The following is a 27,732-nucleotide window of genomic DNA, read 5'->3' on the forward strand; positions in this document are numbered from 1 at the left end:
CCTCCCCCAGCCAGGTGGAATGCTGACTGGCTTGGTCTTGTGTAGCTCTTGGGTAAGCAAGCTCAGCTCATCAGTGCAACAATCCTGTCATGCCCAGAAGACACTGCTTCACCCCAGTGCTCCACAGCGTTGACTCTTAAAATCTTTCCACTCCTCTTCTATGGTCCCTGAGCTTTGAGGAAGATATGTAATATAAACTTCCTGTTTATGAATATCTTTATTTATTTATTTAGAGATATTTATTCTCTACACTTTGGCCAGTTTGGAGTTTCTGTATTAACTGCCATCCACTGTAAAAAGAAACTTCTCTGATGAGGACCGAGAGCTACACTAACCTATGGGTAAGAAATACATCTTTAGAAGGCAGTTTGATATCATGTCTGTTTAGCAAAATTATTGGTTCCTTCTAAGGCCTATGTATGATGATATTTTATTTATGCTAAATGTGATTTTATTTGTATGCTAATAAAGTTGCCTGGGGATCAGAGCTAAGAGCAAGCCATTAAGCAGAAGTCTGGTAGTTGTAGCACATGCCCTTAATCCCGATCACATGGCAGGCAGAATCTCTGTGTGTTCAAGGACACAGCCAGCATGGTGACACATGCCTTTAATCTCAGTACCAACCATAGAGACCTGGAGGTCTGTATAGACAGGCAGTGATGAGGAAGTCATGTGGTTGGGTTTACAGCCAATGAGAAGGCAGAACAGAAAGGCAATAAAAATACAGACACACAGGAAGTAGGTCTCTTTCTCAGGGGAAGGACGGCAGCGGCAGGAGTGTAAGAAGGTGATTTTAGTTCTTGGCTACTGCTCGATCTGATCTCTGGGCTTTTAACTCTGCATTTGGCTCTGTGTTTCTTATTTAATAAGACCATTTAGAATTACGTCTACACCTATGACCTTCTCAGGTCTTGGCCAGAGTTATAGTACCAAGCATGTGTTTCCTCCTGTGGAGCAGGCCTTAAATCCAATCAGAAAGCAGTGGTTACCCCCATAACATTCACGACACTATTGTACTCAGGGGTATACCTTGTCAGGCCAGTCATTACTGTAGTTGCCAGGGCTCAGGACTAGCTAAGACCATTGGTGACTTCTCCCCAGCAGCCGTGCCTGCTGGTACTTTGAAAGCTAGCAAGCAAGGAGGAAGCTTCCAAATCAATACTAGCTTGATTTCTCTATGTCCTATTTTAGTATTATGGGATTCTGAACAAAGAGACATGCTGTCTAGGCTTCTTTTGGAAAACAGCTTTAATGTACGAGTAAGCTCGGATGAACTATTGCTTGTAAAGAGACTAAGCAATGAATGCAGTAAAACAGGGCTTTTCATGTGACTTTTACTTCTGACTCCCATAGACAGAAACTAATAACTTTATTGGTTATTGCAAAACCTTAAGGTGGGATTTTAAAGATGCTCTAGATGTAGAGGGAAGGAGGGACACTTGAGGAACATAGTAGGTCTCACATAAACACTTTGGCAGAGACTAAACTAATGAGGGCCATTGGGGTCCAGCCCCAAACAACCCTCTCCCAGGGTCCGCGGGAGAATCTACAACCAACTGGAAATCGAACCTTAGAACGTCAAGATGAATCTACACACACCGTACTTTCAGTCCATCCACTTTGTTGTTCTAGATAAGCTAATTCTCTGCCTCTGATCTCTCTGTGACTCTCTCTGTTCTACCTCAGTTCTACTCTGAGTCTCTGAAGTTTCCAGTTTTTATACACAGACAATCAGCAATTCTCTGGCCAAAGCAAGGTCACAGGCTTGAATTCTTTCAGGGTCATAAAAGCAGATGAGTTTACAACAGGCAGTGACTGTCAGGCTTTCTTTATGACTAAAGGAGGGGGTGACTTATAAAAGCTTCAGTGAACTCTTAAAGAGAATGGGGTCATGAGAGGGAGAGAGACCTAGATCTTCTAGTGCTGTGTATATTCTAGAAACTCATCCTGTCAGATGTATAGCTGATAAAGACTGTTTCCCTTCATAGGTTTTTGTTTTGTTTGTTTTTGTTTTGGTAGGATGCCTCTTCCATCAATTAAGTTTTTTGCAATACAGAAGTTTTTTAATCTCACAGGGTCCCACTTGATTATTGCTCCTCTTCCCTGTATGATCCTATTTAGAAAGTCTGTACTCAAGCCTACATCCGGGTTTATTCCCCACTCGTTCCTCTAAAGTTTCAGGCATGACACTGAGGTCTTCAATCTAGTCAGAATTGCTTTCTGTGCCAAGTGGCATGTAAGGATCAAATTTAGGTCTTCTGCAAGTGTATATTCCATTTTGCAGGGCCATGTATTAAAGAGGATCTCTTCTCCAACATGTATTTTTGGCCTCTGTCAAAAATCCTGTAGCTGTAAGTCTGTGGGCCTATATTTGGGTCTTCTATTCTACTGACCAACATACTGTTTTGTGTGTGCCAGGACCATATGTTTTCGCTATGTTCTGTAGTATAATTTGAAATCGGGACTGGTGATAGCTCCAGCAATGTTTTCATTGCTCAGGATTGGGTCTTTTGTGCTTCCATGTGACTTTTAAGCATTTCTGTCTTTCAGTTTCTGTGAAGAACTGGAATTTTGAAGGGGACTCCATTGAATGGATTGCTTTCCGTAGAACATCATCCTTACTCTATTCACCCTAACAATCCATAGCCATGGCAAGTCTCTACCTCTTGGTGTCTTCAATTTATGTGTTTTAAAATGTTCATTTTGTAGGAAATGGCCTTAATTCTTTCTCCTATGAGAAAATTAGCCTATGGTGTATTTTGTAATGCAATTCTGGAGGGTATATTCAAGAATCCCCCACATTTGTGTAGAGCACAGTTCTAGTTGGCATTCTTGCTGCTGTGAGAAATACCATGACCAAAATCTAGGCCTCAGCAACTCTCTATAAATTCTTCAATCCTGAAGCTTTCATGTCTTCAAAATGAGTACCATGTGGGTAGCCATTAAACATTTCCAACTTCACCTGACAGCTTGAGATGAAGCCCTGGATCCCTCGGAGCAAACTTGTGTGCCAACCCTGAAGAAACATTTTCCTGTGCACAGATTTCACTTCAGTGGTGCTGATATTTTATTCATCACAGATAATTTTTCAACCTAGCCAGACCAGCATCCTATAATGCCCTGATACAACACAAAAACTTTCACTTCAGTGGTGTGGGATTTATTAGTCACACCCGATTTCCCAGGCCCAGCATAACCAACCAGCACAAACCAAGTATCACAAGAATGGTTCCTACTCCAGTTCTTAAGTCCTTGTTCCTCCTGAAGTGCTATAAGCCATACCTCTACAGTCCACATTTCTCTCGGCATTATTGCCCAAGCTTCCACAGCAACAGCTCATAAAGCTATGAGCATTAGATGGCACTTCCAGCTCCAAAATCCTCCAAAACCCTCCAACAAAATGGTGTAAATGCATAAAAAAACCACATGGCCAGGTTCACCGTGGCCACATTCCTACTACCCTGGTACCAATTTCTATTTTAGTTTGATCTCTATTGCTGTGACAAACACCATAATCCAAAGCCTCTTAAGGGAAGGAAGGGGTCACAGCCCATCACTGAGGGAAGACAGTGACCCAAAGGAGAAAACTTGGAGCCACACTGCTTACTTGCTCACGCACTGACTCATGCTTGGCTAGCTTCCTTATCCTACCTAGGACCACCTGCCTAGGGATGGTACTGCTGCCGTTGGCTGGGCCTTCCTACATCAATTAATAATCAAGACAACTCCCCCACAGACATGCCCCTGATCTGGCATGGCCAGATCATGGCCAATCTGATCTAGATAACTCCTTAATTGTGGTTCTCTTTTAAGATAATTCTAGGATGTGTCTGACTGACAAAGCTAACTTTGCCAGAACTTACATGAGGCCTACTCTGTACCAGGCTTCAGGCTTCAGGAATTCCTGGGGAGTTATCTCTGTACTTTTGGAAGACACAGAACCATCCTAACCATGGAGCCCTGGCCTAATGACAAAGGTTAGGAGATTCCCTTCCTCTCGAGTATGAAATGGGGGCTTACTCAACATCCCCCATAAAGCATCTTGTGCTAGGCCTCAAATTCAGGGCAGTGGGCCCACAGAACCATGTAGTAACTAAAACGAGTATAGAAATGGCCCCTTATGAACAACCTCATCACTGCATTATATAATTCTTTAGGTGAGAGGAAGGGAAATGCAAGAGGGAGAAATAGAGAGAGCATTCTCCAAACAGCCTTCAAAGACGCTATCAGCTGACCAGAGAAGTGTTTATTGCATGTTACAGACCCAGGCTCCCCCAACCTTCCTTTGCACTTTCTTGCGGTTGCTCTTTGTAGTCCACACACACCACCTCACTTTTCTCTTCAGCCTGTGCTTCCCTTCCTCAGAGCAGTGCAGTACGTGGTCCTCCCCCTCCACAGGTTCCACAGCATGTTTCTTGCAAGCCACCAGGAGCAGATCCCCATCTTCCAGAGTCATGGTTCAGCAGTATCATCAGGCTCTTCTGCCCACTGCCCTGTCTCTTGTTCCCCTGATGGAAGAACACCTGAACAGATGAGGGCCTGCTTTTCAAACATACTGTCAAGCCCTTGCCTACCCTTCCCGTACTGCTGTGAGGAAGGCAGAGGAGGAAACTTTGAAAGAGAGTCTATTCTTGGAATGAATAGATCCAAATGTAAAGACTTCAAAAACAAAAGAGCACACAGTTGGAAACTAGCAGACCTAACATGAGCAGAAAAACGATCATTTACATGTTCATGTAGTTGTGGTCACCATCAACAAACCAGGGAGCTCTAGAGCAAGCAGAAGAAAAGCAACTAGGGCTTTGCTACCAGAGCCAAGCAGATCTATGAAGCTCTGACCCACCCTGCGGGAATGCTAAGTCACAGATGCCTCTCTTTAAGTGGCAAGACACATGAACTTGGCTGGGAATGGGGCATTTGACAATATTCAGTAAGAAACCACATCTGCCACACTGCCACCAGAGCTGTCTTGGCTGACTGAAACGGCAATCTCTTGCTTTCTGTGCTCTCTTTGTCCTTACTGCCCAGAGAGTACGGTTTCTCATAGTATATTCAGATCACTCTTCTGACTTTTCTGCACATAAAATCATTCATACGTCCTCCAACTTCATTCCATTTCCCATATATCATCTTCAACAACAGTGGAAAACAAATTCTAAGCACCATTTTTTAGACACTGATCAAGTACTTTATTTCTGGGGCTGGAGACGGAGTGGCAGTTAAGAGAATGTACTGTTCCTACAGAGAGAGGGCCCAAGTTAGATTTTAAGCACCTATGTCAGTGGCTTCCAACAACCTGTAACTCGAGCTCCAGAGCAACCAACACGTCAGGGCTAGTTCATTCACAGACACATACCCACACACCACACAGAGACACACAAAAATACACATAGTAAACATTTCTAAAACTTAAAAAAAAAATTATTTCCTAGCAGCTCACAGGTCCCCAAGGAATACCTATGTTTCAGACTTTTGAGGATATGTATGGGATGGGAAGTGGTCAAGGAGAGTAGTACAAACATAAAAATATATTGGAACACACCAGAAATATATGTATGAATACTTTTCAAATATTTTCCATTGGAGGGGATGCTCATTTTACAAATAGCCACGAGTATTTCTTGGGAGTTCATTGTTACATGTTGTGGCAGATAAAAAGTGAAATACACAGACTCTGATTTCAGTATACTAACCATGGGCTAAAACAAAGCAGAAATAAAAATATCAACGTATCTTTTTATCTTTCTACACACACACACACACACACACACACACACACACACACACACACACACACACACCTGATACCCAAGTCATGGGGACCTGGAGGTAGAACTTGAAAAGACTTTAGCCAAAATAAGATGGGTAGATTTGAGATGGTTTTTTTCTCCGGGAATCAATAATAAACCACACAAAAAGTATATTTTCAAAAAAATTAATTTTTTTAATCTTCAGACACCAGAAAGCTTTTGCATGAAAAACACCATGACAATTTATCTTTTTCATTGTCAAGTTATCAAATCTGATAAAAATAATCATGTACGAAGTGAAGAATCAGAACCAGGCACAGAAAAAGAATCTGTGTGGCTTTCTCATATTGTCATGAGCAGTGAGTTAGCAATTCAATCATAGAGTTACTCCAAGTTGCTTTGTTATCATATTGAAGACTTTCAGTTAAACATGTAACATTGCTGAAATGAAGAAATATTTCCAGTAAAAACTGGATAAACCTGATAAATCAAGGATGCTGTCTCCTCAAGTTTACTCGCAAAGTAATGATTGTTTTTCCGAGCTGCAAGAGAAAAATATTGTTCATTTTTTTTTAAGATTGGTTGACACTATTTTCAAGAGACTTCTTTATAATAGTTTTTCTTCAGTTCAGAATTCTTCGTTGGGGAAGCAAGGGCAAGAAGAAAATCGCCTTAGCATTTCTCCTCCCCAAGACAGCTGTGCCAGTGTAAGTACAGGTGCTGTTACAGCAGCTACTCGCCCAATTCAGTACAACGTTCATTACGAGGCTTAATGTGCACAAGACTTGATAGAGGCCTGGGGTGAACGTAGAGACAGGACACAGACCCATGACTGGGGAAGTATAACTTAGCAGACATGCAGAATTCAATGGTGGTCTGTCTTTATGGGACACCTGCACCAAGATAGGGCACGAGTTCAAGGCATGGAGAAACTAAAGTGAATGCCAGCAGAGGAAACAAGGTCAAATTATTCAACAAAGGAGGCCAGGGAAAAGTTTGTAGATGGGTGAGTGCTGTGGGATGTTCTGTATGGCAAATGTGTTGCTGATTAGTCAATAAATAAAACACTGATTGGTCAGTGGCCAGGCAGGAAGTGTAGGCGGGACAAGGAGGAGAATAAAGCTGGGAAGTGGAAGGCTGAGTCAGGGAGACACTGCCAGCCGCCATGATGAGAAACAGCATGTGAAGATGCCGGTAAGCCACGAGCCATGTGGCAAGGTATAGATTAATGGAAATGGAATAATTTAAGCTGTAAGAACAGTTAGCAAGAAGCCTGCCACGGCCATACAGTTTGTAACCAATATAAGTCTCTGTGTTTACTTGGTCAGGTCTGAGTAGCTGTGGGACTGGCAGGTGAGAGATTTGTCCTGACTGTGGGCCAGGCAGGAAAACTCTAGCTACAGGTGAGAACTAAGCTTTGAGAATAATGTCAAAGTAAATACAGGTCCTCTGATATTTTTATAAAGAATGGTGGCAGATACACACCCAATTACCACCACCACAAGCTACAGCAAAGTCTGTTCTACCCACTGTGGCTATTCACTCCCACCCATAGGGGAAAATGCTCCATTGGACCAACACTATGTATGGAATGGTTTTGTTGTGTTTAACACTCACTGGGATTTTTTTCATGAATTCCTCCATTCAACTATACATAATTTCAAACACAAATAAACCAGATAGAGGTGGTTAGGTTCCTAATATGGGCAAGAAGGTAGACAGAAAGCATAGGGGGCAAGCTGGGACTAAGATGAGTACTCGGCTCATCAAGTCCTCAACTCGTCACTCCTCACCTAAATGATGCTCTCCCCCTTGCATACTGCCTCTACTGTTCTCACCCAGATCACTCAATTAAGATATAAATACATACACCCAAATTCTCTATTTAACCACAAGTATAAAAATGCATGCAAATCTGTATTAGTAACTTTTCTCCATATTCCACTGCCTACAGAAAGACATTCAATAAAGCCCCAGACTGTTACAGGATATAATTCAATTTATATCATTGTCTTGGAAAAATAACATATAATGCCCAAAGATTGTTACAAGTACACCATTGTTCTTGAAAATCAAAACTGAAAGTACTCAAGGAAAAAGAAGAAAGAACTCCACATCCTTTAAATCAACTGTTCAAGAATTCATTCCATAAGATCATGGATGACTCTGTGAAATAATTGCCCTGACTTTTATTGAATACCTAATATCTCAATTTCAAGGCTTTCATATTATTTAATATTTTCCAGTTAAATCTATGGACCTTATTTATCAGTTATAGAATAAAAAATATACAGGAGCCCAGAGAAGGGCATGCACTCTCTCTCAAAAGTCCTAATGGAGTGAAGAGATTGTACCATATATACATTACCTTCAGAAACAAAGAATTCTGCTAAGTAAAATGCAGTCTTCACGGCGTTTGGTGCATGGGAAATGCCTGTCAAGTCATTCCACTCATACGGTGCTTTCTCAGGATGCCACTGGACACCATATATTGGATACTTATATCCTGTGTGGAGAACACACATCAGTAAGCACAAAAAAAGTGGTTTACTCTGGCATTCCTACATTGCTTCATGCCATGCACATGCCACATAAAACATATTACAACTCACCAGAATTAGAAAGTGTCAGTATTGTATATATTCTCTCACACAAAGGACTGCTCGTACTCAGTGTATCTCACTGACTTGAATCCTCTTAGAATGTGAATGTGAGTTGCGTTTCCAGGAAATGAGAGTAAAGTAAAACAGTTTGGCCTAGGAATCATTCCAGCTCAACAGCCAAGTGAACAGTTTCTTTTGGCTGTGCATCTAACCAAGGGTCACACCCATGCTAAGTATACATCCTACCACTGACTTGTATCTTCAGGCCTGAGTGCACACTTAGATGGTGACACACATTTTTAGGTCTATATCTTACCCCTCTTCATACATTTTCTAATCCCATAATGACTTAAGAAAATAAAAACAAACCATGCCATCGCCATCATTCTATGGAATAACTAGTGACTTTAGGAAAATGATTGTTAAAATAAATTTTAATAGTTTAAAAACATTTGTACCCTTGGTGATTATAATTCAATTATTTTTAGAACTCTTAGATACTATAAATAGTCTTAGCTAAATAAAATTATTTACATCCTTAGATTAGATTGAAAAATAGTTCAGTGTGGGGAGAAAGTCATATAAAAGAATGGCCATTTGCATGTTGACTGGTTAGAACTGAGAAAATTTCATGTATTACTTCCTCATTTTTCCTACATGCTTTAAAAGTTTCACAGTTTCTTTAGGAAGATATATGTCTCTGAAAATTAACAAGTCTTCTCTTTTACTCACATGTGTCTTTCCTCATTTTAATAGAAAGTAATCTCTCCCCTCTCCCATCAACGCTTTAGAATGGAGACCATGACGGCTCCCAGCAAGCACTTGGAGAACACAGCCATCCAGAGAAAGAGTAGCCCCCTCTCACACCTGACACTAGTCGCTCCCACTTGCACAGTGGGCTGAGAGACAGTAAACCCATCACCCCAGTCTTACTGGAGTCCACAAGAAGCAAAGCCTGCCAGCAGGCAGCTCTAGACCCGAGCCCCTCACTCCCTCTGCCTTGTTCTTCCTCTCATGCTGCTGCACTGGCTTGCTCCATTCTGGGATGACCCACAGGCAAGGGCAAGGCTGAGGATAAAAGTGCCTAAGTGAGGACTGATAACCCGACACACACAGACATACAGACGCTGACGTTCAGAAACAAGTAAGGCTTCCCCTTTAGAAAACTGCTACTGAAAGCCCAGTGACATTTCTTTGCAACTGTACAAATTATAACCTGTATCACTAATTTAGAATAAGATCGTCAAGAGTGAAATGAAATTATATGCAAGTAGCAGAGCATCAATGGCTCCTAACTCACAGCTGTCATAAAATCATCAGGCTCTGAAATTTTCACATGAGCCTGGTGTGATGACATCGTCAGAAGAACCAAGGAACCCAAACCTCTAATTCCCAACCCTGTACTATTGTTTAAATGGTCATTCGCCCATCGCTTGTTTTCCCCAAAGCCCCAGAGACAGAAAAGTAAGACAAAACTCCAGTTCTCAATGGGCTCTTAGTCTAGAGGGAAAGATGGAGCTTGTACAAATACAAGCAAAAAGCAATGCTCCCAAGGAACACAAAGCAAACATACAGATTACCAAGACATGGAGAGGAGAATATGAAGAAGGCTTCTCAAAGTTGAGACAGCTAGCTTGAGTCTCTCAAGGTAGTTGAAAGCTCATCAGAAGACAACAGGGACAGGAGGAGCTTTTGATGACATGGGAAAATATGGGAGAACAGAGAGGTGGAAAACACTGCTCTGTCTGTAGAGGGCAGCAAGGAACTACACAAATCTCAAAGGGACACAGTCTGCAGGGAAAGCAGCAGAGAGATGGATTACATGGTCAGGTAAATCTAGACCTTGTCTTCCAATAGTGAAGAGCCATTGAGGGTTTTTGTTTTGTTTTGTCTTGTTTTGTTTTAGGCAGCACAATCAGATTGGTTTCTCAGTGAGATTCCATGCCTAGCGGGAAGATAACTGTATGGGCAGTTAGGAGGGGTCTGGGTAGAGAGGAGAAAGCACAAATAAGATAGACCTGGAAAACAGAAGTCAGTTTAAAATTTTTACAAGTAGATAATGAGGCAGAGAAGCCAATGTGGATTCAAGGTTTCTACTGCAGGATGTTTGGGGGCTGGTGATACTAGCAACTATGTGGGAAGATAACAAGCTCACTTCCCCCTGAGCTGGCCAACATGTTGCAGAATTTCCTGCATAGATGTTTCTCCCCACCTCTTGATTTGACAGTATGCTTGTGGTTTAGGAGTATTCGCCAGATTTGGATGCTGGAACGTTAATTCCCAAACCTTGTTAATGGTATATAGAAGTGGGACCTATAGGAATCAGAATCAGAGAAGGATAGACAGCATCAGTGACTCTGTAAGAAGGAAAACTGACCTAGCATCCCTTCCTGCTTTGCCATGTGACACTCAGTGATGCTCTGCGTAGCCGGAGGTCCTCACCAGATGCTAGCACTAGTTCCAGGACTCACCAACCTCCAGAATAGTGGAGATTAATAAACCTCTATTCTTGTTAGATGATGCAGTCTGAGATTCAGTCACAGCAACATAAAACAGACGAAGTCACAGTGGTATGACCAATCTCCAAGTAACACCCCCTGCCCCCACCTTAGCGTGGTTCACTCCTCTCTAGGACTCTGTCTGCTCAGGTTCCTCTCTCCAGCCTCACTAAATCACAGTCTACCTGACACAGAGGCAGAGAAAGCATCTTCTTTCTCTGGGTCCCTTTCCTGTTTCCAGCTCCTCCAAATATCCCATCGGCCTTTGCTCCTAGATAGTCCCATCTAAGTTTACAGCCATCCAGCTCTGTTAAGGCATTTTTAGATACTGGAAGAGAACTGCTGAGTAACAAGCCTGGAAAATGTTCAGCTTTACAAGAGAAGTCCAAGTGCTACAGCTGCTCGCACTGTACTCTACCTACCTGAGCATGCCCGGTGCAGCACCCTGGGTGGTACTTGCTATCAGCACTCTTAATTTTGCAGTCCTGATGTAAGGCGGTTTCTTTCTTATGCTTCCGCTGGCATTCCACTACTTAGTAATTACATTGAGGACTTCCCTCACCCAACTATGTATAGACAACACACGGAAGTTCATTCTCCAAGGCACCTATTCAGTGATTTTAGCTATTTATAAGACGCTATTACTTAATTTCTTTATTACTGAGTTTATTTCTTATAAGATAAACAGACTCTTTGGCAGCTATATGCATTATAAATATATTTTTTCTCTCCTCTCTCTTCGTATATAACTGTTTAATTCAGTTGAATTTCCCTGTCTTTTCATGTGTAGCTTACGTTTCTTCTTGTCCTAAAAACTTCTTCCCTCACACAAGATCATAGACACTTTCTCCTTCATTTCTCCAAAGCCTTTCGGTAACTCACCTCTCCACTAAGGTCTTTTAGCCACCTGAACATCTTCTTTAACATTAAAACAAGTAGTCTCTGCCCGTCTTCCTCCTTTGTTCCCAGCACCCGGTCTGTTGTTGGAATGCCTTACCTCCGGCCGGCCACTGGCAGATTTCCACCGCTGTGCCACCACATTTCACAGCCATCTAAGATGGATCCTAAAGGTTTCCTCTAGATCTCCCTTCTGTGCTAGTTCATTCTCTTTGTGTGTTTTAGGATTAACCTCTTTTGAGATTTCATTTGAACTTCTTTCATTTTTAATAACTGAATTTATTATTTTCAAATTTCTTTTACGCTGTGTTTTTTTTCCCCCATCCCAAGACAGGGTTTCTCTGCATAGCCCTGGTTGTCTTAGAACTTGATCTGCAGACTAGGCTGGTCTTTGCCTCCCAAGTGCTAGGATTAAAGGCGTGTGCCACTGCAGCCAGCCATATATTTTCAAATGTTCCTTATTTCTTTAAAACTTAAGGTATTCTACTGAATGTCGTAGTTTTTAACAGCTGAAGTTTGTGCAAGGCTGGCTATCTGTGGTTTCTCCAAATTCACACTCATGGTACTCTGCTTCCCTGTGTGTTAGTGATCTGGGGCATGAACCATTCATATTCCAACAAACTTCATCTGGAGAAATTTCCTGAAGCATGGAATGGATGATCCTTGCCCTTTCCAAGACAAGTATTTTGATTTGTTTCTGCCATGTACATGTGTGCTATCAGAAGACACCTATAAAGTAAACATTTCAAGCTGCCCTCTGTCCACATTCCCAGCTAGTATAATGTAGGCAACACTAAACCAGCCTGTCACTGTGAGTGCTTAAGGCTCACTCACCTCACCTCACTCTATGCCTTTAGCATGCTCAGGCAAGCAGTTCTCCATGAAGGTCCATGGTCAGGATTCCAAGGGCCTTTTGAGCTTGGCCACGCATGGTAAGTATAGCCTGCAGTCCTGCTCCATGGTGGCCTCTCCACATACAGACAGTCTTTGTCTCTGATCTGGACCAACAGTAATACTCTCAGAATTTCAGGCTTTAATACGTTTATTTTCTTGCCACCTGGTTAATGTATTTCAAAAATGTTTTCCTCCATCAACTCATCTTTCCACTTGTCTGAAAAGCTTGTCAAGGTGCTTAACCTGTGATGACTCTAGAAACAGAGCAACTTTCTCCATCTAGCTCTTCATCCTCACCCTTCCTTGGTCCTCTCTGTTCTTCATCCTCACCACAGTTCCAGAAACTACCCAGGTAAGCCTCAACTGATTTGGAATGTGCACAGAATGGGTCTTCTGTCTTCAAAAATAACCCTACTTCTGTCTTTGAGCTCTAAAGTTACATAACTTCCCTCCCAAGAAAGGAGGTCTATAAAATTAAAATGAGAAAATTAAGTCTAGGTGCTCCATAGCTGTACATACCTTCAACGGATGAAATGAAGTCAATCTCACCATCTGTATTTGTTGTTAATATATTGAAAAACTTCTTTAACTTGTAATTTTCTGTAAAGTTCTAAAATATAAGAATAAAACAGAGGGCTCAACTCTGTACCTATCGTAAATGTGTTCTTCTCACTGGGGAGACACTGCTTGTGTAATCATGTGATACCTTCACAGAGAGGCTCCACTTGTGAAAATTTGCAGTCAGAGGCTCTAACGCTAGTGACACCAATAACTCAGCAGGAAAATTCCGGAACATTCTGCTCTGTAACGCATCTAAAATAATTTAAGCACAGAGAAATGACTTAAACACATAAAAAATAACACCCACTAAGTCACTTACCTGCAGCCAAACAGCAGCCATTATTAAGACATAATTAAGACGAGGAAATGGTGAGCAAAGCCCAACATTTCCCCAGAAGTGCCTGAGTCAGGCCAAGGCACGTCTAACATGGAGAGAAAGATGATATGCTCCAGATGTAACTACCACTTTTTAAAGTTTTTAATACAAATAACTACAAAGGGGCTAGACATGGAAGGGCAGGGAATCTTAACGCTGGCTCCTCAGAAACCTCTGAAAAATAAGAATGATTTCCAAATATGTATGTTTGTGTTCCCAGAAAAAGACCTAGCATTTCCAATGTATTTTCAAAGGTATATAATACTTAAAAAGAGAGGGCAAGGAAGGCAGATTATTGAAAATGAAAGGCCACAAGGGAACCTACTATTTTGTAAACCAATTAAAACTTTTAAGTCACGGGGTTAGAGAGATGGCTCACAGTAAAGAGCACTTGCTGCTCTTGCAGAGGACTCAAGCTCAAGTCCCAGCATCCATGTACAGCAGCTCACACACAAGCACTTATAACTCCAGCTCCAGGAGAACCTACTCCTTCTTCTGGTACACACACACAGACACACACACATACACACACACACACACACACACACACACACATACACACACACACACACACATACACACACACACACAGAGGAATAAAAATAAATCTTTTAAAGTAGATACATTTTTTAAAAAAAAGAAGAAGAAGAGATATTCTGTATGACTAGGCCATGCTGCTCCTACAAATCCCAGTGGCAGGTGTGGGACACAGCCTTGTGAACCGCTGGCCAGGGAGGCCACAGAGACTCCTAAAATCACGTAAGCTCTTGCCATTCCTCTTGGATGCCCACCAGAACTAGATGATAAGACCCCAATGCTGAGGATACCACACCTCTTGGATACAAGATAGGAAGAAGTCAAGCTGGAACTGGGGTGGAAGCTTCCTCCCTACTGGGCAGCTTGCATGGTGCCAAGAAGTGTCATGCAAGTTGCTGAGGGAGAAAAGGCAGCCATGGTCTCATTGAGCTGCAAACCCTATAAACTACAATGCCAGCCTGAAAAGCAAGATATGCTCCTTGGTGCAATAAGTGGCATGATTGTTCCGGGAGTAAAGCAACTGCTCTCAGATTAGATTTGAGGCTCTCTTCATAGGAGAGAATATATGCCTGGGCCTATAAAACCCATGCAGAGAAATGACTTATACATGAAAAAAATAAAATCTACTAAGTCACTTACCTATGGTCAAACAGCAGTCATTAATAAGACATAATCAAGTTGAGTAAATGGCAAGCAAAACACAGTGTTTCCACAGAAGTACCTGTGGTTGGCTGTTGGGAAAGTCAGGGGGCCTAACGGGGAACTCACTACTGTTGTTCAGCTAAATTGACATGGTGACAAACTGCATTCCAGATATTTATGTTTATATCTGTAGACATGCTAGTCCCACCTTTAGTTAATGAAGTTTCTCTGTGCAATGAATGTAGACTCATGACTCGTCCAAATGATAAGAATAAGTGATGCTTGAATGCTCAGCCTTAAACAGGACATTCATACCACTTTCTCTAAAGCTTAAGGAACATGGTAGAAGGAGGAGGAAGAAGATGTAAAAGTCTGAAGACAGAAGGGATGTGAAATATCTTTTGAAACCCATGATCAGAGAGAGACCTGGTTAAAATCAGTGAGTCACAAGACAAAAATCAGAAAGACAGAAATGAGGGAAGGGCATGTGTAGGGAGCAGGGCAGTTAATGGGGAAGTGGAAGAAGAGGGAGATGAAAGAGTGTGGGTAAGAGAAACATACATTGCATTCATGTATAAAACTGACCAAGAATGAATTTAATCAACCAAAGTAAGACTAAGTAGACCAACTGAGGAGAAAAGAGCATCAACCAAGCCAAAGAAAAGATCTACTCTAGAAACAGACAAAGGAAGCATTGTTTCTCTGTGGATCACCCCAGAATGGGGCTGGTCACATGACTAGAGAGAGGACTTTGAAGTAGCCCATCCTCAGGGAATGGAAGAGGCACAGGAGACTGTAGTCAGGAACACAGACCAGAAAACCAACAGAGGAATGAAAACAAACCTGAAGTGCTCAAGGTCTGGGCTGAGTCAGGCCTCACACTCTTGCTAAAGGCTTCCTTTGAGAACCCAAGCACTTTGAATAACTGCTTTCTTGTGTAAACTGGGCTTTTGTTATATTGCAACCCCAAAAGTCCAACCTAAAACATATACTTCCCATAACCTTCTTGCAGTGATTGAAATAATGAAAATAAGACTTTTGAATGTATATGACATTCCATGAATTCTATGAATGACCATTATTCTTCCCTTCCAAAATCCTTAATGAGAATATCTATAGTTGTAGCACTTAATCATAATGATCCAGAATTTGTATGGAATTTGTTTTAGATTTCTAACTAAGAGTTTCTTAAACTACTGAAATTTCCTGAGTGATAGAAGCATATTATGCTAATGAGATGATTCATTGTTAACCCTTACATTACTTCAGAATGGGGCTGATCATGTAACTAGAGCGCTTTCAAGCAGCTCAAATTCTGGAAATGGAAAAGGCTTGTGAAACTGAATTCAGCCAGATGAACAATGATTCAACTATGCTTTGAAAGGAAATGTCAATAAAAATTCTGAAACTCTAGAAACTGAAGCTCATGGAAGTTCCAATATGTTAAGCAAATACAAGTACTTTCTTGAGCTCTGTGAAATTGCAGCAGCTAGCAAGAGAGTGTGTGTAGCCTGGTAATTTGTCTTTCAGTAGCACACAAACACAATGGTTTTGTTGGGCACCAAGCCATTTGGGAAGTCTTATTAATTCTAAGTGTTTAGTGCCGGAATAAAAGTGTAAGACAATACATTCAAGACAAAAACAACATGTGCAGACAAAGAGAAAATGCTGTCATGATAGCAATAATGTCTGATATTTATAAGATCTGTATTTAAAGCACTACACATACAAACTGGAAATCATCATCTTGATTAATTCTCAGAATTTACAGAGGTAGAAACTTTTTCAGTGAAAAGATATGAGGCTAAGAGAAACTGATGGTTTCTGAATTCTTAATCACATGATCCTGAGACCACTAGAAACAATGCATTATGAAAATACAAACTTTCTTGTCATCCTCACAAATGAGTACCAAAGAGTGAACTCATAGTTTTGGTCTTCAAATATTCAAAGACAATAAACATTTCTGACTTGATATTCGGTGTTTACTAATGCTGTTGAGAAATATTTTGAGAAGATTTGGTATTTATTCTTACCTGTAGTAAAGTTCAAAGGCAATGGCACTGAGTAAGTGTCTGTAGGTGTTAATAAGTTCTGTCCGCTAACCAGGAAGACGAGCTGCTCAAATCCAAGGCATGTTCCCCACACAGGAAAATAGTCTCCACCATCATAACTCTTTTGGGAGAATGAAAGAGAAAGAGAAAACTATGTTGATTCAAACTTTATATATACATATATATATGTATATATATGTGTGTGTGTGTGCATATATATGCATGTGTGTATAACAAGCAATACACACATATTACTTGTTAGAACTGCAACACAGATTTTTGCAGAATTCTCTGAGATTCATAAGTAGGCTACCACTTAATCTGTCTTCAAAAATATTCTGAGGCAGGATGGAAAAGGGGAGTGAATTGTGGGCACATTATGTCTTCACCCAAAGAGTATAAAAGGTCATGAGTTATTTAGTCTAGCTAGTAAAAGTTATTAAGCAAGTATCTCAAAAAAGTTGTTATTGAGGAAAATGTTTAAGAGAGGCTGGCAAGATCTGAGTGCCAGAGATGATAAATGAAAAGTTGCTGACGCTATTTCAAGGGAGAAAAGGGGATCTAAGAAGCTGTAACAGAAGTGCAGACTCGAGGTGAGGCATGGCATAGTAGCCAGGGGCTCTGCATGGTAAACACACAGGCATGTGAGCTCAAGTTCTCTGATGAAGCCACATCTGTCCTGAAGAGTCGAGACTGACCAACTGACTAGATCTTGTGCCTATGAGGAGACAGCATGCCACAGATTGACAGCCTGAATTACCTTGAGCTATCTTTCGTCTCTTGATAACCATTTATTAGCAGCCTTTGTGTCTCACTTGACATATTTATTATTGCTAGACACAATCTTTAAAATATATTGCTGAACTTAGCAAATATATGGCCTCCCCAACCCTAAAGCTAAAAATTTTGGAAGCTAGTACCTGAAACTTACATAAGAGACCCATCAACTCTACTGCAGTTTGTCACCATCAACTTGGCAAACTATTTTTTAAACTCCCCTTGTTCTGTAGCTCTTGTCTTTCTCTCGTACTTAGCTCAGAATAGAACCTCTCTAGCAAGAGCAGAGGGCTGTGAAGAAGGAGGAAGGTGGACGGAATCACTGAGAAGAGGAGAGTTATTAGCAGAGGCATGATACCCAGTACATAACAGAAGAGGTCAGAGGGAGGGACTAGCTCTGCTAGCTACAAAGTGTGGTTTACACATGAGTTCCCAAATTACAGGAGGCCAAACTAACAGGTGGAAACAGACACTTGATTCCTGGAGAGCAGGTGTCTGACTACTAAGGGGAATAAGGCTAAAATAACTGTGAAGGAAGCAATACTATACACTTTATGAAAGATAACCATCCTTATGGAAACAGACAACCCATTTGGAGTGATAAGTAATAGCAGATATTTACCTCTATGGCCTTGCTGTAAAACATTTTGGCAACGTGGAAGTAATCTGAATGCATTATGTCAGCACTTCCTCCAGGAAATAGGACTCTGAAACAAATCAATTAAGATGTATTTTCCTCCATTCACCGAGCAAATAAACATGCTTCATTTAAAGAAAAATTTCCTTAGTATGTATGTATGCATATATAATATACTACACATATAATATACTACATATATATTATTCATAATCTTAGCCATTCAGAAACTATTGTGATTAACAACTTTGCACATATTCTCATTGAAGAAAGCATAATCTGAACAAAAAAAAAGGGGGGGGACCAAAGAGTGTGACAAAGAAGAGACAAAAGCACAGGTGTGGCTGGCTTTGAATCAAGGCGATCAGCAAAGCCAATTATAAATACACACCTATTTTAACTCCCAATTGATAATGAAACTACAAAGCACATAATAATCATAACACATACTTGGAATAGAATTAAATATCTACAAGAATCTGCTTTTACACAGTCCTGATATTTCTTAAGAAATAAACACATATTAGGAAATCCTGAAATTCCACACAATTATCATTCTAGAAGCTGTCTTGGAAGACTCATAAATGTTAGATTCTCTTTCTTTCTATCCAAACTGATAAAGTATAGAAAAAAATTTACCATGTTTTTATACCAGGTCTTTAGATTAACATTAATGTTTGCATTCTTTAACACATCTTGAAATGACCAATATACTAAAAAAAAAGTAATTTTCAATATATCCTTGAATAACCAAGGCTATACAAAAGTGGCCTGACTTTTCTGGCCAACAAAAGTTGGGCTAAACAAATTAAAATTCTAAAAATATTTAAGTATGAGTTTGAAATATTATGCTTGAGACTATTTTATTTTTTAATTTGTGTGTGTGTGTATGTGTGTGTGTGTGAGAGAGAGAGAGGTGTGTGAGAACAGGCACACATGTTCTCTTTCCACATGTGGGGACAGAACTCAGTTCACCAGGCTTGTGTGACAAGCATATCTTGAGCCATCTTACCAGCCAGAGGCTATTTTTTCATTTAAGAAATACATTGTTCTTCCTTTGTGAATCAGGTTCAGTTATCAGCCTATGACAAGGCTAATCTCCACTGTTAGGAGACTCACAGTATAATGGAAAAAGTTTAAACACCAGTCTGCTAAAACAGCTGCCACAAAGCCATAGCAGAAAAGAGACCACTCCCCACGAACTCAGTATTCTAAAAGCCACCTCCGACCAAGTCTGATCTATGGAACCTTGCAGTCCTTTTACCCAGTAAAACTGGACCAATACCCCCAGATGACAGTCTCCCTTAGGACAGGCTCCGCACTTTGTCCGATAGGTGTTTGCCCACAAAACAGTGTGGGGTCCACTCCACGGTACCTCAGGGAAAGTATTTTTTGAACTTACATTATTGTACTTTCTTTCCCCCTGTTTCCATTCAGAAACAGTAAATTACAACCCTTAATTTTCACCAATCCAGTGCCCAGCGTTCAGCGCCTGTGCTGTTGAGAAAGTGCCAGTCTTTGGGAGGAGGTCAGTGAACTTCCTTAAGCTGAGAGCAATAAAGGGTAATTTTCATTTGATTTCAAATCCTGTTCTGGGGGCTAACTATTCACACATTTTATGGTGAAGCAGAGAAGAAATTTTTTTCTAAGTACTATTCAAATTACTTCTAAAAGATAATCAGCAACCTCAGACATAGGGCTTTGACATTTCAAGATATTTAAGCATTTAAACAAAGGTTGCGTTAAAACAAATGGGCCTGTTATGTAACAATTACGTATGTCCTACTTGCTCCCTACTCAGTACCAGGACAAGGCCTAGAGCCTTGCGCAGACCAGGCGAGTGCTCTACCCACTGAGCTGCACTCTCCACTCTCTTTTCTTTTTCTTTCTCAGACTGGTGAACTTTCTGCTCTCTTCCCGCAGCCTCCCGAGGAACTGGAATTACAGTACAGGCCTTGTGCTGCCTCTCACTCTTTACTGGAGCTTTACATCTCCCTTCAAAACATTTCAACAAGAGCACTTGGGAAATGAACAGAAAGCTTTAAGAGAGCTCTGTAGAAACATACAATATTTATATGTACATTTCGCAAAGCTGTGATATGTGCTCACTGACACACTGTAGTAAGACTTGATACAATATCGTGCCAACTTACCCATTGAGAGATTTGAAAAGTTCTGCATATTCTATATGTGTAAGATCAAGCCTGAAAATAATAAAAACAGTTTCACAAATAAAATCAATTTCTGAAGCCTGAGGAAAAAGAAGTCATCACCTTAATTTTTAATAAATGAAAATTAAGTTTTTTGAGGTACTGTGGATTGAACCCGAGGACTTGAACATACAGGGCAAACACTACAACATCTTTGCCTAACTATCAAACAACATCGCATCTCTACATTAGAGGTATTCTTGTCAAGCTATGAAAATCTCAAAATTATACCCTGGTTAGCTAATCAGAAAGGAAAATTTGTTTTTCTGGGATTTAATGAAATATTTTAAAGTAGATGCTAATATATCAAACACTGAACACTAGTAGTATCTGTTAGCCAAGAAACCTAAAAATATCCAGCCATTTTATATAAGGACAAAAATTGTAAAAGCTTTATGAGGATAGAGAAAGGGCTCAACAGTTCAAAGTTCTTGCTGCTCTTCCGGAGAACATCACGGGCTTCTGTGTAACCCATGAACTCACAGCAGTGGCAGTGATCTGCACAGAGGCTACAGAAGACTGGGCTAATGAACATTCATTTTACACGGAGAATTCCCATGCCATAGATGATAGTTACTACAGGATCACACAATTCCAATTTAAAGCAGTAAGTCTCAAAATGAACTTTGATACCAGAGCTGGAATTTAGCCTACATGCTGCCAAGCAGGTTTTCAGTATCTTGTCAAATGCTAATACTCCACAAGTCATCTGGTTTCAATACTCCCCAGGTTTTCAAACTGGCACCTATTTCTTTCTCTGCACCCTTGTATTTGATAAGTCATCATTTTGACTGATTTTTTAAGGACACATACCTATCGATCAACTCACAACCTCACAACCGCTGCTCAGCGGCACTCCCCTTTCATTTCACACCCAGCATTCTCCAGCAGCCTCTGAACTGGGCTGCCCACTGTGATGGCTCTGCAATGTCTCTCCCACATTTGCACTAGCCTCTTCCGTAGCTTGCATTTTAAAACTTCCATAATCAAAACTTTGAGACACTGTGCTGGAGACTCTCAGGGGTCTCTTCCTCAGCTCTAAAACTTGAGTATATGATTTCACATGAGCTTAGATTCAGCACTAACAAATTAAACACTAACCTTAAGGGTATGGACAGTTAATCAACTGCGAAAGGTGAAACAAGACAATCCTTATGAAACTCAATATAAAGACTATTATTTTTATAAAACCTTAAATCAGAGGTTCTTAACCTGTGGGTCATGGCCCTTTGGCAAACCTCTATCTCCGAAAATATTTACATTAGGATTTATAACAGTAGCAAAATTACAGTTATGAAGTAGCAACAACAAAAAAAAATTATGGTTGGGGTCACCACAACATGAGGAACTATATTAAAGGGTTGTAGAATTAGGAAGGTTGAGAATCACTGCTCTAAATCATAAATAAAATGCAAATATTTTGACTACTAATAATATTATATAGATTATAACTTTTTATTGTAATTATTTGCAAAATAGGTTGTAATGGCTGTGTTTTGTGCAAAAAATTTCCTAATAGATGAGAATTCCGTGAGACTCTCATGCACTAATTTTAGCCAACAACATAAGTGCTTACAAGATTTTTGCTTATTACCTCTTCAAGTGACAATGTGTGATGAACTCAGTCCCTTCAAACTGAAAGTATGAGATCAATCATATTATTTTTACTGAGTCACATTATCATAAAATAAACGTAGCACCTTTATAAAGGTACTTTTATTATTATTATTATTTAAGTTGTGTGTGTGTGTGTGTGTGTGTGTGTGTGTGTGTGTGTGTGTGAATGTCCACTACATGTGTGTTGGATCCCATAGAGCTAAAGTTGCGAGTGGTTGTGAGCTGCCCTACATGGGTGCAAGGAGGCAAACTTTGATCCTCTGGAAGAACATCAAGTGCGCTTAACCACTGAGGCTTGTCTCCAACCCCAAATAACACCTTTAAAACTAGAATACCTATCATTTACACCACAGCAACACTAAGACAGCCATCTTCTAAAAAATGTCCTTCATTCCTTAAGTGTTCCCTCACACTAGTACTAGGCTTTCTGAGGCTGGCTAAACTGGAGATTCTATTACGATTTTTATGGTGTCTGTAAGGAACGTCTTTTCTGGGGTGAAGAAAGCTATCATGTCTTTCTATACGCTAACAGACATATAGCATACTTCCAGTGACATTACAGACACATAGAGCTTCATAAACAACTTAGAGGGAGACTATAGGCAATAAGTTTATGGCTGAAATCAGATGCTGTGGTGATATTTTATTTGTATGTTAATAAATTAAGTTTGCCTGGAGATCAGAGGTCATAGCCAGCCATAAACAGAAGTCAGGCGGTGGTAGCCCACGCCCTTAATCTGATCACATGGCAGGCAGAGTCTCTGTGTGTTCAAGGACACAGCCAAGTGTGGTGACGAACGCCTTTAATCCCAGTACCAACCATAGAGACCTGGAGGTCTGTATAGACAGGCAGTGATGAGGAAGTGAGGTGGCTGGGCTAAGAGCCAATGAGAAGGCAGAAGAGCAGAGTGATAAAGGCACAGGTTAGACAGGAAGAAGCTGGTTCAGCTCTCCTGGGAAGCTATGGCGGCGTGGCGAGCTATGGTTGGCTGGTGGCGATCACTCTGATCTCTACGGCTTTCACCCCTGTATTTGGCTCTGTGTTTCTTATTTAATAAGACTGTTTAGAAATTCATCTACAAAATGCAACATCCTTACATTTAATGATGCAATTATAGGAAAGAAAGCATTACTTATCAAAATAAAAGACCAATCTTTAATCTATGATGACCATCACAGAAGCATACCTTATGGGTACAACTCTTGCACCTGCAGACTCTATATACTTCACATAGGATGAAGCAATGTAGTATTTTCCCAAGTTTTTCATTTCCTTCGTACGGCATTTTTGCATTAATATTCCTAAATTCAAAAAAAGAAGTATTAATTTTAAGCAGTTTCATTTATTTCTTACTCAAAACTGAATCGTGGCAGGGTATAAATGTCACTATTTTGGTTTCTCAGCTCAGAGACCTGCAACTCCTGCAAATCTACCCATAGTCATTGGGAAAGCAGTGGAGAAGGATGATCGAAGTTTTTTATCACACCAGGAATGTTTAAGTAGCTCCCAGAGTAAATTTATAATAGCCCCAACTTTCTTCACACAACCTTAGACTATCCATAGACAACTTACTAAATCTATACTGTGCCACCCCTTCCCCCACAAAGACGCAGTTCTATACTTGTCAGCAAAGCCAGAGTAGAAATACCTTTCGTCTTCATCTCTCTACTACTATCATAATCTAAGTAACCAGCATTCGCCAAACCCATGACTATTAGAAAGTCTTCATCTTTTCTTAACGAACCCTTGAACTTCAGTTTTCCACAGGAATAAGGCTGACTACATCACCATTCCCTCATCCATTCAATATTGTTTAATCACACTGCATGCCAGGCACTGAACTAGGTGCTTAGGACACAGGAATTAAAAAAAGAAAGATACAATAAAAAAAGAAAGAAAGAAAGGTCTCCACCCTGCTTTAATGGTAGTGGGTGGGAGAGGGAACAGGTAAGACAAACAATACAGAGATTTATTTTTAGATCCAATTATGAAGGCTGGTGCTTGTGTTAAGAAGGAAGTCAAAGAAACGGTGTCCCATTTACAGTGTCTCTTAAACAGGGTGGCAGGTCCTCCCTGAAAAGGTAGAACAGGATTTCAGAGAAGTGCAGCAAGTCCTTCCTGGGAAGGTATAATGTAACACTTAGTCCAAGGCATCAGTGAGGTGTTGCCATGAACCATACACCCATCTGGAAGAAGAACAATTCAGGGCAAAAGAACAGTACCATGCCAAGGTCATGAGCCAGCCGGTCACTCTGCAAGAAGTCCATCAGACTGGAAACGTGAGAGAAAGCAAGAAGGCAACAGTTAATGGGGCAGAGAAATGCAGGCCAGTAGGGACTATCATTTCATTACATACCTCAGAGGTTCCTAGACTTCATGGTCTGTCCTTCTCATCTCTCTGATTTCCTCTTACCAATGAAACCCAAGTCTAGCACACTACTGACATCCAACATACATCAAAGCACGACAGCATATGCTTAACATGGACAATGTCTTGGGTTAATCCTTGGCCTCCAAAAGGTAAACAACAACAAAATATCATATCTGCTCATTGACTATCTGTGAGTCAGTATATCACTTTATCTGATTTGCCTCAGTGGGACACAACACCACCATTTACATTCATCACATCTGTATTCTCAGCTTCTTACAATAGTTGACATGAATCACTACTGAATATAAAATGTCAAAATGTATCTAGCAAGAATGTTTCTCTCCTCCCCATTACATGGTCTTCACAGTGGAAAACGAAATTTGGCTAAGAAAAGAAGAGTACAAGAGTACTCTGGGAAGAAAAGAGTGAAGTAAAGCAGGAGAAGGGCCACAAGGGCAGCATGCAGAACCGTGGGAACTGAAGTGCCTCCACAGTAAATTCATTCTACCATCACACCCCAACCCATTCATCTTTCCCATTCTTAGGCAAAGAGCTCAGACTGTGTGCCCTGCCTCTCAACATGTGCCCCAAACATCATATGCACTTTGGGGTATCTCACAACTTCTGTGGCTTTCTTGTCTTTGAATCCTTTGTGCCTCAAAAAGTCATAACTTACACAGACTATGTGCTCAGTCAACTACATTATCTTAATTGATTGGGTAGAGGGGGCTTCAGGATGGCTTAGCAGTAGGTACAGGCACTTGCTGCTAAGTCAGAGGACCTGAGTTCAGTCCCCAGGACCCACATGAAGAAAGGAGAGAACTGACTCCTCAAGTTGTCCTTTGACCTCCATAGGTGCATGTGACAAGCATGAACATGTATCTAATAACTATAAATATAAAAGAAAAATAACTACCCACACAAAATAATGATAACTATAAAAGAAAAATGCAATTGATCAAGTTAACCAAAAACTTATTCTACTGAGAGTTGCCTCAATTCTACAAAACAAAAATGAATCTTCTGTCATCTTTTCTTTTTTTTTCTTTCCCCTAAACCCACAAATGAAATTCACTACATACGTTACATGATTCAACTTGAAGAATCTAACCATCACCAGAAGTAGCTATGAAAGAAGGGTTCCAAATATTGCTAAGAAACCCATTTGAAAACTGGGTCACCCCGATATATAAAACAATTTTCTAGTTTGTTTAGTGCTCAACTATAACACAATGGCATAACCCTACATGTGTCTACCCATAAACTTCTTTTGTCAGATTTTAACTCCAGGCTGATTTCTCCTTGGTAGCTTTTCAAATGTCAGACATAAATGCAAACCAACTTTGCCCTGTTTGAAACACAAATATGCTGGAAACTATGACATGCTTTATTTGAAATAGAACTGACGTTCAGATCCTCAGAGCCACTCTTGTCACTTAAAAATGACAAAGTCCAAGACACATTTTAATTTCTTACCTATCCCACTTTTATATCTAATGGTATTGTATCTTCATATATGTCCTCAATCAAAGAAATCTGAGTAAATTTAACCATGTGCAGAATTTCTGGGTCAGGACAGGCGGGGAAAATGGTGGGGACACGGGGCAGGAAAAGTATTCCTCAAGGTGGAGTCTTGTTGAATCCTCCCACCAGCTAACACTCAAGAGTAAATTCACATTTTTTTTAAAGGCCTTTCTTCCTTCTGTGCAGTAAACCTTTAATTTTCTAGGCGTTTCATTCGAAACTTCCTTTGCCGTAAGACACATTGTAACCCCTTGCTCAACCCTCGTCCTTCCTGGGTCTATCCTATTCAAAGCATCTCCGCATCCTTATCAGCATCATAGAAGAGGAGAACAGGAATGGAGACTGAGGTCCTGTGGAGACCTCTTGAACAAGCACCACCAAGTCATCAGAAGTGGAGTCTTCTGGGAGAAGCCACACCACGCTCTCCCGCGTGCTTCATTCTTAAACTGAGGGCCTCTCTTCCCAGCTCGGCTTCACACCTCGCTTTCCCTGAAATTCTTTCCCTCCGCTTGGAAGCCTCAAAGCCTGGGTGTGCCTGAGCCGTGGTTCCTAACGATTACAGGACCGTCTCAGGCTCCCTCGGGTGGGTGCCGGGTGGCGGCGTGGAGCTGCGCTCGTCCGGACCCCGTGGACGCTGACACTTGTAGAAGGAATCAGTACAAAGTCCCTTTGCTGAGAAGCGTGCCGCGGGCGCCGGGGCCCCGCACACCTCGGAAGCCGTGAGAGCTTCGCGGGCTGCCTCTCCTCGACACCGGTGCCCACCCTGCTGAGGACATCCTAGCCGTGGTCCCGGGCCCCCTTACCGATGATGGGCTTCTTGGGGCCGCGCTTCTGGGGTCTGGATAATCCGGGGCTCGCGGGCCCGCACAGCAGCAGACCCAGCACGCACAGCAGGCGACCCAGGCTCGCCATCGCCCCCGGGCCCGCGCCTCAGGCCGCCTTTCAAAGGCTCTGCGGCGCGGCGCGCACGCGCGGGCGGGGGCGGGGGGCCGAACGGGGGCGCGGCCCCGCGGCCTGGGCGGTGCTTGGGCCTCGGGGGCGCGCACGGCCGCGCCGCGCGCTCGGGCCTATGGGAAATGCAGGCCGGGCGCGCGCGTGCGGCGGCCGCGGGGCGGGGGCGGGCGGCTCAGGGAGCGTGCTCGGCGCCGCCCCATCGCCCTGCGCGCGACCCGCGACCCGCGGCCCCGCGAGGGGCACGAGCCCGGCAGCCTCCGCTGAGACGGGGGAGACGCGGCGGGCGCACCCCCGCTGGCCTCCGCGTGCTGTGAGGTCTCCCCGTGAACTATTATGTCTCCCGGCAGAGGTCACCCACACTGAACCGAGGCGGCCAGTCCAGGACCTGATTTGGCGAGCTCGGGTCCCGCCGAGCCCTGTGTGGTAACCAAGCAGCGGAGGCCCGCGAGGTTCTAGAAGTCGTCAAAGAACTCTGCTGCATAAAAGCCTAGGTCCCTGGCTCCGACATGCTGACAGCATTCGGTGTTAGGACAGGAGGTGACTTCGGGGGACGTTCCACTGATCTCTGTTTGGGCACACGGATGTCTGGAGGGACTGAAGCGCACAGAGGACGTACATCTTCACGCGCCCTTCTGCTAGCCTTAGGACTGGGTCAAGGGAAGGACTGACTGCTGGCACCTAGCCCAAAAAGGCAAGAGCAGGCCACACTCAATGGATGCTTGGACCTAGATAAGCTTCGCTGTTAGCACTAATCCCAGAAAAGCACTAGTTATCTTATAAAATGATTACAAGAACAATAGATAAGCAGTTAAAGACTCAGTATTGA

The 27,732-nt window shown here is 41.8% G+C and overlaps 1 protein-coding gene across 2 annotated transcripts; it reads right to left on the reverse strand.

The window, feature by feature from the left end:
- Nucleotides 1–5,919: 5,919 nt before the first annotated feature.
- Nucleotides 5,920–26,941, reverse strand: Ggh (gamma-glutamyl hydrolase). Of its 2 annotated transcripts, XM_052716362.1 has the most exons (10): nt 26,756–26,870; nt 24,277–24,325; nt 23,241–23,355; nt 20,380–20,430; nt 18,212–18,296; nt 16,795–16,933; nt 13,349–13,455; nt 13,162–13,252; nt 8,119–8,256; nt 5,920–6,292 (listed from the first exon to the last, which is right to left on the reverse strand). In XM_052716362.1, exons 3-10 carry the CDS (start codon nt 23,345–23,347, stop codon nt 6,171–6,173), a joined length of 840 nt encoding a protein of 279 aa, XP_052572322.1. In that variant the 5' UTR covers nt 23,348–23,355; nt 24,277–24,325; nt 26,756–26,870; the 3' UTR covers nt 5,920–6,170. The 2 variants fall into 2 exon arrangements, with proteins under 2 accessions (XP_052572322.1, XP_052572321.1); XM_052716361.1 differs by lacking the exon at nt 24,277–24,325 and having other exon boundaries at nt 26,756–26,941.
- Nucleotides 26,942–27,732: the final 791 nt, after the last annotated feature.

This window comes from Peromyscus californicus, unplaced genomic scaffold (genome assembly GCF_007827085.1).
Source record: "Peromyscus californicus insignis strain IS unplaced genomic scaffold, ASM782708v3 Scaffold_5__1_contigs__length_169319896, whole genome shotgun sequence".
NCBI classification, from domain to species: Eukaryota; Metazoa; Chordata; class Mammalia; order Rodentia; family Cricetidae; genus Peromyscus; species Peromyscus californicus.